The 11729-nt window shown below is 39.4% G+C and overlaps 1 protein-coding gene across 1 annotated transcript; it reads right to left on the bottom strand.

Annotated features, from left to right (window-relative positions):
• Positions 1-323: 323 nt before the first annotated feature.
• On the bottom strand, positions 324-9152 carry LOC129761962 (bifunctional phosphoribosylaminoimidazole carboxylase/phosphoribosylaminoimidazole succinocarboxamide synthetase). The gene is made up of 3 exons (XM_055759826.1): positions 8911-9152; positions 8382-8843; positions 324-1378 (listed from the first exon to the last, which is right to left on the bottom strand). The coding sequence occupies exons 1-3, from the start codon at positions 8927-8929 to the stop codon at positions 573-575; spliced, it is 1287 nt and encodes a 428-aa protein (XP_055615801.1). The 5' UTR covers positions 8930-9152; the 3' UTR covers positions 324-572.
• Positions 9153-11729: the final 2577 nt, after the last annotated feature.

The raw sequence follows: 11729 nt of genomic DNA, 5'->3' as shown, positions 1-11729 counted from the left end.
AAGCAGTTCTAGTCGAAGCGAAGCTACTGAGAGTAGTCGGTCCTCATTTTTCACCTTCGAAGATCTCGGGCCCTGCTAACAATCATGCAAACGATTCGGAATAAGACAATTCGTACGGTTTCCGTTAGAGAAGATCGACTATATTAACTAGCCTATGTATGTGTTCTACATGGCACTTTGTTCACATAAATACCACTCTTCTTTCTCGTACAACGGGGGACTCCTGAATATTACAACACGGTTCTGCTGTCTTTAGAGCAACAGCTCTACACAACAGTCATCAGAACAAAGGTGATGGGTGAAAAGGTGATGTACGAACATAATTTCTAGTATGAATCAAAAACTTTATTACGGCACATATTTGTCTTCTCTCTAAAATGATTGCTAAACTTAAATCAGGAATAGTAGCTGTTCTATAGCCATGTGTGATCTACAAAAATAAAGTTCCAATAAAAAAAAACCTCAGGTAACTAAATTCTACATCATATCATATTTCTTGTCGATAGTATTTAGTTTCCTAAGTGTGAATTCTCCATTTAAGGAACTATTAAAAAACAAGGTCTTCCTCCACCCTATTCCCAATGACGAATTCTACGGAGGCGTTTATCTGCAAGCATCAAAACTACGAAGTTGTCCAGCTGCTTCACACGCAACCTGGCCCAAACCAGAATATTATCCAAGCCCAGAATCTGAGCCGCATTCAACGCAGCCGCCTCCGGGTAGAGCACCGTGGCACATCCCAGCCCGGATGGCAGATTCAAACTTGACCACACGTCCAAACTCATGGTGTGCGGCTTCATCGGTGGGCAGTTGATCACCGGATAGTTGGTGTTTCCGGACAGCACCGGTCCGAGTCCGTTGGAGCGTCCGGCCACGGTAATGAACACCAAATTGCTCCAGGCACTTTCGTACTCCTTCAAGATTTGCAGCGTAGTTGATGTGCTCTTGTGCGCCGATGTGACTCGCATCTCCACATTCAGCCCAAAATCCTCGCAGTACTTGCAGATGGTTTCGCAGTGGTCCATATCGGCGGCGCTACCCATCATCACGACGACCAGATGCTCATTTTTGAGGCGAAGTTTGTCCAACTGCTCGCTCACCCAGAGGAAGTTGCGCTTGACGGTGTCCAGATCGTCTGCGCTGACGGTAGCCAAATTGCGGTACACCTGCTTGTCCACCATCAGCCGCTTGTCGCCCGAGGGCCACAGCCGCCACGAGTCCGAATCAATCACATCGGCCACCAAAATTTTACCCTCGCTGTCCACTCCGAATTCGATCTTCATGTCGACCAGAGCGCAGTTCAGGCTGCCCCAGACACGCTCGAGGATCTCGAACACCAGGATGGATGTGCGTTGCATGATGTCCGTCTCGTTTAGGCCTGTGGGAGAGAAGGGGAAACGAGTCGAGTTTATTGAATTCAGTCTGGATGGTTATTTATTGCAGAGGTAGAAAATCTATAACCAGTTGTTGTTTGATCCTTTGGTTCATATTTCCAGTGAGCAACATGTTATTGTTGTGCGTTGAGACGAGATTGTCAACAATATTTGTCCTTATCGTTATCATCATGGGAACGAAAACGAAAGCATGGGGATCCATTAGAAAACAATACATATGTGAACATGTTTTATTAAACAGCAGTTCATTGAATTATTTTTCTTTAAAAGATAAAAAAAATTAACTTTAACTTTGGTTCCATGATTCAAATTTTTAAAGCTCGTTTCTAAATAAGCTGTTTGAGGTGAATTAAACGGAAAAAATAAAATAATGCAAGTGATTCAATATAGGTTTGTGTCTGGGATATAGTAAATTTACAATTCAGTTGTCTAATAATTTACTACTTATGATACCTCAGTATAATAAATAGTGTTGAACGCATATTATTTTTTTTAAACACGTTAAATTACGAAATATAGTTTATTTGTTAGGTTATTTTGTGTTAGGGTTTTTGTTAGAATTTGTGAAAACGACTTCAGTGATTTTTTTTCCTTGTGGATACGTTAAGTGGTCTAATGTTGAACGAGCATCAGCTGAAGGCTTATGTTTCACTATCTGTTCATTGTTATCACGCAACCCATTACCAACAATCTTCTCATGGGTCACAGCAGTTCACCTAAACATAACTTTTAGCGATCACGCATCGATTACCGGAGTCGGTGAATTTGTGAGGTGATTTGCGGATCAAACTGGATCGCACAAGTATTACGAATCCCTATTGAACGCAATCGGTACCCCGCCATTCTCACGGTCACGATGTTTTTCCAAGTTTTATTTTTCAAACTATTATTTAAACATGCGAGTAAGTGTAAATTCCATAGCAACAACCACTTCGACGCTCGATTACGTCTGGCGGGGCAAGCGATTCAAATCAATTACTTAACTACTGGTTGCCAACCGACGAGACTCTGCGGAGGCCGGTAGTCAGTGTCAATCGTCGCGTTGATAACAGGTCGAGCCCTTCTGCGTCGAAGAAGAGATTAACTTGACGATTGACGATTTATTCTTCCTTGTTGTTTACTCCACTATCCTAGACGTGCGGTTTGCGGTCAGTATGAATTCCAACAAAATTGCGTAGTTTGAGATTTGCACAAATTTCCTGGATCAGATTGTTGTTGTGACCTAAGTAGCGGAAAAATCTCGTTTAAAAATTCTACGTTACAAATGAACCGATTGTTTGAGAAACCACCAGGAACAATTCTGGCAATTTCCAAACATTACGATTTCAAGGATGTGCTTCAGCTTTGGTTTTCTCTCTTGAGAAATTTGATTCAGTTCTTCAATATCAGATAACATCTCTCTTGCCTTGTATTAGAGACTAAGGATGTCCCTAAAGGTCAAAGGGATAGATTGTGGATAAATTGTTAGACCTACACGATAAAAACGTGAATTGAGCATGAATGTATTGGACAACATACAATGCAACAACTGTCAAATGCCTATTATCGGCAAATGGAGAATAAGTCTTAACACGCAATGATTAACATGGTGAACCAAGCCGTAAAAAAAAATTTTTTGGACTAAAACCACTTCGATAATTGACGCTAAAGAAACAAAAAATGTTTCTAGAACTAGAAAGAAGATGGAAAAAACATCTTTCATTTTACAGGAAATAACTGTTCGTAACATTGGAACTTTTTTTCTGCAAGTACAAACATACTGCGAACCAGTCTTCCGTGTTTCACATTGAACACTGGGTACGAGACGAACAGTGTTCTCCCTACTCACGCAGTTTTATGTTTGCAGACAAACATTATTTTTTGTACCCGTTGTTTAAGAATGTGTCATGTTTGTTTCCCATGATGTTCAAACATGATGTTCAGTTTCTCTCGCATTTTCATCCCAAGCAACAGCAGTGTGTAGAGTAAAAGAAGCGAATTAGACAGCACACCACCACCACTCAACACACGGTGTGTTGGTGCGTTGATATGAAAAGGGAAGGGAAGCATTTATCATGACAATGGTGCAGTCGCTTCCCCAGACTTCAATTGGCAACATGCACGCAAAAAAATCTCATAGAAACTTCTTTCTATTCAGAGAATGTTTTCTTTGCACGAAACCAAGGATTATATAATCAGACTTGCAAAATGTGCATGAACTCATAGCCTCTTAGTTCATGTAATTTTTGTAATGCGAACTAAATTTCAAGTTCGTTTCTGTGAAAAAGTATTCTACGAAGAAATATTTTAGGATGAATAATTTCTTTCCGTGCGTGAAAAGAAACGAAACGAAAGCAATGAATACTGCGACATCGGGTGATATGTTTGTACATGATGTTCGTGAATTATGAACATCGTGTTTGTTTACAATGTTTATGTTTGTGTATCATTGTTCGCGTTTGGGATAGACATTCAACACTAGCGAAAATCATGTTTGAATTCAAACAAAGACATGTAATTTTCACATCGGGTGGACATGTGTAAGTGTTTGTCGGAAGACTGCTGCGAACTATAAGACACTTGATTAGCTAATTTGCGGCATTCATAAATGCATAAATTTTACATTCCGGGACGAACAAGTACAGAGCAATGAAAGTCTCAAAGTATGAACCTGAATTAATCCACCTATGGTGAGGTGTTCTTCTTCTTGAACGGCGTTCTCGTTCCCTGTGGAACTTTTGCCGTCTCAACGTATGCATTAACTAGCGTCATTGAGTAATACTAAGTTGAGATTTCTTCAGCCAAATAACACGCCTTGAATGTATTCCGAGGGGCAAGCTCTAGAATACGCGTGACCACAGTGCAAGTCGAAGGAAATTTCTTTGACGAAAAATCCCTCCGACCAGAACGGGAATCGAACCCGAACACCCGGCATGATAATGTGAGACGCTAACCACTCGGCCACGGGTGCACATAACCCGTGGTGAGGTGTGTCCTATCTTATTCCATGTAGTTTTAGCTTATCACCGGCAGACCTTTTCTTTCAAACGAAAGCTATTGCTGTTGTTTTTATTGTTGGCCGTCGAGAAATGTCAATGCTTAACAATTATTTCTTTCCGATTACAGCGCGGACTCGATTATATACAGTTTTGGTTTCTTTTCACTGTATATAATCGAATCCTGTATATAATCGAGTCAAAAAAAAAATTTTTTTTAATGTTTTTTTCGTTTTTTGAAAATAAAAGAGGAATTTGATTTTTGATTCATCCCCTTAAAGTCAGAAAACATTTTTCTCACATGAAAAAAATAAATTTATCCAGATTCTCTCAGGAGGTGATAGATGATCATATTTGATGAAAAAAAATCCTCCTACGTATATGTTCGAATTTCAACAATGACAGAGTTATAGAACTTTTTTCTTTGTTTCGGATTCTGTTGCCTCAAACTGGCTCTACATCAAAAAGTACGCTATGGAAGACGATTCTGATGCTTTCATTTGAAAGATAAGAAAATTTAGTACAGAATATAGTAATGGAACAACTAAATTAGTGGATTTTAATAACATTTTGGAAGTAGAAAACTTAAAAGTTCATGATTTTTATTGTGTTATTATTACTAAATTGTTTCTATCAATTGAAGCTCTTTAACTGCTCTACAATTTGTTCTTTGACGCCCAGCTTCTTTCTTTCTTAATTTGGCTGCAATATCGATATGAACAATTCCTGGTGAAAATTCAAGCAAAATCTTCAAAAATCACGATTTTTACCCCACTGTACATATAATAGCCACTTAAACTTCACCTTAACGTTAAAAGGTTACATTTATTCTTGAAATAAGCCATATTTGAAAATATAAAAAATATATTTTTTTCCAAACTGTATATAATGGAGTCCAAAATTGTATATAATCGAATCACATATAATCGAGTCCGATCTGTATCCATTTCCCGAAAAATCGAATATTTTCCAAAATCTGCAATGTACCGCTGTGAAAAAACTATGGCATTTAGGGTCGAGAGGTTATTATCCAGTTGAGTAGATTCATCATTTAGGTTTTCTTCATCGATGAGATCGCCCACCTGATCCAGCGGAATAATATTCACACCAGCAATCTCATTAGAATCATCGTTCCACGTACTGATGATTTCCTCCAACTCCTCTCCACTAAATTCTACGGACCGCCATCACTTTAGGTTATCGCGTATAGAATTGTAACTTTTCGATAATATTTGCTAAATTTATTGATACTAACAAACGTTCACAATTGGAAATGCTGAAAAAAATGAAAACACCTTCCGCCTTCCCAAGTAAACAAACAAGAATGCGTTGCGGAGATCAGATGTGTTGGCATTGATTCAACAGAAAAAAAAGTTCGTTATGGCCAAGGATTTTTCGAACACTCAATTTCCCCGGCTGTTATTTTCCTGTAGGGGACTCAATCAAATAATTTTTACCCTACATCACAATGTATTTTCTATTATCAAAGTAATACTGTAGAATAGTACACATATTTTAGTATTTTATTGGTTTTTTATTGAAATTGAAAGCACCTTCCAGACATACTTGCTGGTTTTACTGCCCGAATAAAACTATACATAATTGAATGAAATTGATGGTAAGTGGTGGCTAATAAATTCAACCATCTTTTGGTGCAAAAACATTATGATTTGGTTGCTTTCCAAAGACATGAAAAAATATCAAAGTTATTGTTCGATTTTTCGAACGCTAGGTGCAAAATGGGTTAATAATTTTGCAAAACAAGATGAGTTATTTTCTTTCTCTGTTTAAGAAACAAAAGAAATGTAAAAACGGGACAGAATTACTAAAAAAGAAAGTTAAATGAATTAAAATTCGCATGTGTAGAGAGAATGTTAACATTTATTGTTAATCGTAGAACTTGACATACAAAGATTATCTTCACGTTCATTTGTTGGTTCATTGATTCCTGCTTTATCAACTTCATCTGCTCGTCAATTAATGATAACTCTTTCCGAGCAAGTTCCACAAGTACCTTCCTGGCCTCTAACTCATTGGCTTCCTGCGCCACTTGGCGCTTCCGTTCCGCTACGATTTTCTTATTTGCATCTTCCTGATTGGACTTCTTGAGAACTTCAACGTAACGCTCGTGAGGGCTTTTTTGCGTATTGCACGAGACTTTTTGTTATTTCAACATTTAAAACTCCACCAGAATCCAAGATGGCATTGTGAACAATACGTTGATCTACCATTTGGTCATTTTAGTTTTCAACGAAACATTTTTTGTTCACGGAGAAATCTCGCTCCAATGTGCCATTGCCATGCGACTGAATGAGGATCCGTTTGACAGAGTCTAACAAGTTTGTATATTCTTTTTCCGCCGCGTCTATGAGTTTCACCCACAAAATGTCCAAACTTTCTTCTTTTCGACGATAGTTTTTTAGCTAATCGCACGAACCCAGAATCTTTCTCCACGAAATGTTCAAAAGCGAAATTCATGCGCTTTCTTGCAACATCAGGATAGTTTGCAATAACTGCTGGATCGATACAAGAAATATATCGTGTAACGGGATACGACAAAGGTGATCGTTCCTTCATTTTTCGATGATATGCTATGTAGTACTCTTAACAGTTCTTTCAAATAATCAAGATATGTTTCACAGAGACTTGATTTTTCTCCAGAACACTTTTGATTGCAGCTTTCACAGCGAATTTCAATTCAATTTTAGCAGCTGTCAGAAACGAATCATCTGAAAGATCGACATTTATGAGGAACTTCCGATTCCCTTTCAAAAGTGCAGGTTTGATCAATAAAAACCCCGATTTCCTTCACTCCCCCCTTGGGTGATTTTTCGATTTTCAAAAAACTCAAACTTTGACCGTTTTGCGCCACTCTCCCTTAAGTACGACTGAGCTGATATTTTTCATAGGATGTTTCTTCGAGGTGGTGAACATTTTGTATGGGGTAACTTTTTGAAATTCGAGATAACCATATTCATTGGCATCCTAGCGCGCAGTCTGTGACACCGTCCTCTAGGAACGTTAGTGCCATTTAAGAAAAAGAAGAAGGGTCTTTCAGACCAAACGCTCACGCAAAAAAAAATCAAATAGCTCCTTATAATTTTTTTTTCGCTCCGTCGATGGTAACACTGCATTCTCCACTTCAAGACACTATTATTCGGCTACTCGTTGATTCTGATCGGATTGTTTTTAATGTTTTAAGTAAATGTACAATTTACAAGTATTGTGTTTAATCTGAAAGACTCAGAAAAATATTTGAATACGTATGGAAAATGATGACGGAATTCCGTAAATAAATATTACCCACTAACCTGAAAAAACAAAACTGATAAAAACATAAGCAAGCTGTGTCAATGTGCCAATACTGACGTATGTTCCGTGGTCGATTGTCGTCATAAACCCCTCCCCGAGATTACAAGCGCGTTGTTTATGTTGCGGTTGTTTATTCTGCATTTTTGTGGAAAATATTTCCTATCAATAGTGTTATCAAGGACAAACTGTTGCTGCATGAAAACAACAAAACAACGCCTCTAAGTCATATCAAAATAATAATCGCCGTACCATGTGAATGTATCGCATATAGGACTTCGGGTGTATTCGTGTAATTGTCTATACCCTTTTAAGTTTACAAGAACTTAATGGAGGCGGACAAAACTAACAGCATCCTCGGGACAGACGATAAAGTTAACTTCTATGCTTCTCGAATATCATCAAAGTGAACATAGATTGAACAAAAACTATGCATATAAATCAAAACTGTAAAATTTAAACCTCTCGGGACATATCTAGTAATTTCTAACTATTTTTTTTGAAAGACTGTCGATTTTCTGTAGATTATTTAAAGCCACACAATGTGTCATTAAAAGGGCACTAAGCATTCGTTCACGGTAGCTTTTCTTCGTGTCAACCCGATTTCGAAAAAAAAAACGAAATGATTATCTCATATGAAATAACAGATAGGCGCGTGGTGATAAGAGAAACTTCTCCGAATAAAACATTTCAATTTACTCACCAATCGTCAACCCATTGACCTTAAACTCGGCCGAAACGATCTCCTCCTCGCTCCACTGGGGATCATCGTTGGCATCGTCCTTGTAGAAGGTCTCCTGCTTCGGTGGGGAGAACCGGTAGCCCTCCTTCACGCCCGGGTTACGCTTCAGGAACGATCCAGTTGCCAGTCGCCGGGTGACCCACTCGATCGGGATCATTTCGCATTTGCGCGCCAGAAACGCATCATCCGAAACCGTCCGGACGAAGGCCGTCTTCAGACCGGCCTGGTTGAGCAGTGTGAAGACCTTGGCGTTCGTTTGGTTGGAAATCGTAGCCTTTCCCTCAAGGTCATGCGATCGGACACCATTGTGCGCCGTAATGCGATCCTTGTTCAGCAGAATCGAGTAGCCCGGCTGCGAGGGGACATCGTAAACCTGTTTTGTCTTGCCTTCGGCCAGCAGTTTGCCCAGCTTGATTCCACCGACTAAAATAAACACGATAAGAAGGAAACACTAAACTATGGTACGAAATTCTCCAGTAGCACAGCTTACCTTCGGTTATTTCAGCCATTTTAGTTAACTCGATGTTAACGAGATCTGATTGACAAACACAGGAGAAAGTGAAAATATATCAATTTAAAACGTGTTTTTGACCGGCCGCTAATCACAACAGACTTGCACAACACTTTACCCAGCGAGTAGGTAGGTACCGTGTAACAACAACTTATGGAATGAAGCCTAATTCTCGCTCTGCATTTTATAAGAAACTCGTGCGCGTATGGGTTTCCTCCCGGAGTGGACAAAACGAGTCAATCAGTGAGCGTTTATCAACCAAAGCGAGAGAGAGCCAAAGAAGCGCCTGTGGATTGTGTATGATGTGTGTAAATTGGTGAGAACGCGATCGCTTTTGTGGCTGTGAGGACCTTTTGTACTTGGGTTTGTTCTTTGGAAATGGGCACCACTTCCTAACATGACTTGTTTGCTGTGGAAAAAATGCAATCTAAATTACGTAGAGATCAATATCAACATCTAATAATGTTACTAAATAATCATTTATTTTTCACGAAGTTCTAGTTTGAATTGGATGAACATTTAGTAACAATCCTATAGCATTCGATGTGAAAACCGGTAAGTGGAAGCTAGCCATATTCCTATCCGCGTTGACGACATTGAGCTTCGTACAGTCTTCCATGTTTCACAAAAAACACTGCGTCCAGAATAAACATGTCCACGCTGCTGTTCACAGTTTTGTGTTTGAGTACAAACATGATTTTTTCGTACCTATGTTAGAAAATGTGACATGTTTGTATTCGTGGTATGTTTGGACATACGATGTTTAATCCCAATGTTTCACATGATGTTCGAACATGGTGTACAGTTTCTCTTGCATTTTCACCCCAAGCACCGGCAGTGCGTAGAGTAGAAGAAGCGAATCGGACACCACACCACCACCACTCAACGCGTGGTGTGTTGGTATGTTGACATGGAAAAAATGCTTTCCTTTCATGACAATGGGTGCTTCATCAAAAATATTGGGCAAATAAAATAAACCTCTTTTTCTGTTCTGAACAAAATAAACATCGATTGATATGAGAGTTTTTCACATTTGATATCATTATTTAGTGCACGCATCAATTTATATATTGAATTCATGTAACATTCGCTATTATTAGCTATTTGAACAAGTACTAAAATTGAATAGGTGGGAACAGTACGACGACAATCGTTCATTGTTGATATATGACCTTTGTAACAACTTCAATATGACCGTTTTGAACACTGGGGAAACAACACGTGTGCCTAAACCTCCTGCTAACCCAAGTGCTCTTGACCTCTCGCTTTGCTCGAATTCACTATCGTTAGATTGCAAGTGGAATGTAATCCAGGACCCCAACGGTAGTGATCACTTGCCAATCAAAATTTCCATCACCATTGGGTCGAATTCTTCAGAATCTATAAACATGGCATATGACCTCACAAGACACATTGACTGGAAAAAATATTCGGACGCGATTGCTCTAGCCATCAATTCCAGAGATGGTTTACCTCCATTGGAGGAGTATAACTTCCTTTCTCGTTTGATCTATGACAGCGCGGTTCGCGCTCAAACGAAACCCATCCCAGGTTCCACTATTCGTCGAAGGCCTCCCAATCCATGGTGGGATAGCATATGTTCCAAGCTTTATGTAGAAAAATCGAATGCATTTAAAGCTTTTCGGAAACGTGGAACCCCTGAAAATTTTCAGACGTATTTGGACCTTGAAAATCAATTTAAAAACTTGATCAAAGGGAAAAAACGTGCTTATTGGCGAAATTTCGTGGGAGGTTTGTCACGAGAAACGTCAATGAAAAAATTATGGAAAGTGGCTCGAAACATGAGAAATCGCTCTTCAACGAATGAAAGCGAAGAATATTCACATCGATGGATTTTTAATTTTGCACGGAAGGTTTGTCCTGATTCCGCTCCTGTTCAAAAAATTGTTCGAGATATACCACAAGATAGGTGCGATCTTGATTCCGAGTTTTCGATGGTAGAATTCTCTCTTGCTCTCCTTTCATGTAACAATTCTGCTCCGGGATCGGATAGAATTAAGTTCAACTTGCTGAAAAATCTCCCTGATGTGGCGAAACATCGTTTGTTGAACTTATTCAATCGGTTTCTGGAGCATAATATTGTTCCAGATGATTGGAGACAAGTACGAGTTATAGCTATTCAAAAACCCGGAAAACCCGCGTCCGACTTCAATTCGTACCGCCCAATAGCAATGCTGTCTTGTATACGGAAATTGTTGGAGAAAATGATCTTGTTTCGCCTTGATCGATGGGTTGAAACGAATGGCCTACTCTCAGATACACAATATGGGTTCCGCAGGGGCAAGGGGACGAATGATTGTCTTGCGTTGCTTTCTTCAGAAATTCAAATGGCTTACGCCGAAAAAAAACAAATGGCTTCAGTATTCTTGGACATAAAGGGGGCCTTTGATTCTGTTTCAATAGAGGTTTTGTCAGACAAATTACACTCTCGGGGTCTGCCGCCTCTATTGAATAATATGTTATATAACTTGCTTTGTGAGAAACATTTGAACTTTTCTCACGGAGATTCGGCAGTAAGTCGGGTCTCTTACATGGGCCTCCCCCAGGGCTCATGTTTAAGCCCCCTTTTGTACAACTTCTATGTAAGCGACATCGACAATTGCCTTACACAAAATTGCAGCCTAAGACAACTTGCAGATGATGGAGTGGTGTCTGTCGTAGGATCAAACGAATCCGACCTGCAAGGACCCTTACAAGATACTTTGAACAATTTTTCAACCTGGGCCATTGGGCTAGGGATCGAATTCTCCACGGAGAAAACAGAGATGGTGGTTTTT

The sequence above is a fragment of the Toxorhynchites rutilus genome, chromosome 1 (genome assembly GCF_029784135.1).
Source record: "Toxorhynchites rutilus septentrionalis strain SRP chromosome 1, ASM2978413v1, whole genome shotgun sequence".
In the NCBI taxonomy this organism is placed as follows: Eukaryota; Metazoa; Arthropoda; class Insecta; order Diptera; family Culicidae; genus Toxorhynchites; species Toxorhynchites rutilus.
The sequence above is the reverse complement of the archived record's forward strand: the minus strand, read 5'-3'. Positions and strand labels throughout refer to the sequence as shown.

What these genes read in the sequence shown, in the direction of transcription:
- LOC129761962 (XM_055759826.1), bottom strand. An exon ending in GGTCAATGGGTTGACGATTG is followed by an intron (nt 1,379 to 8,381) that starts GTGAGTAAATTG and finishes TCTCTCCCACAG; the next exon opens with GCCTAAACGAGACGGACATC.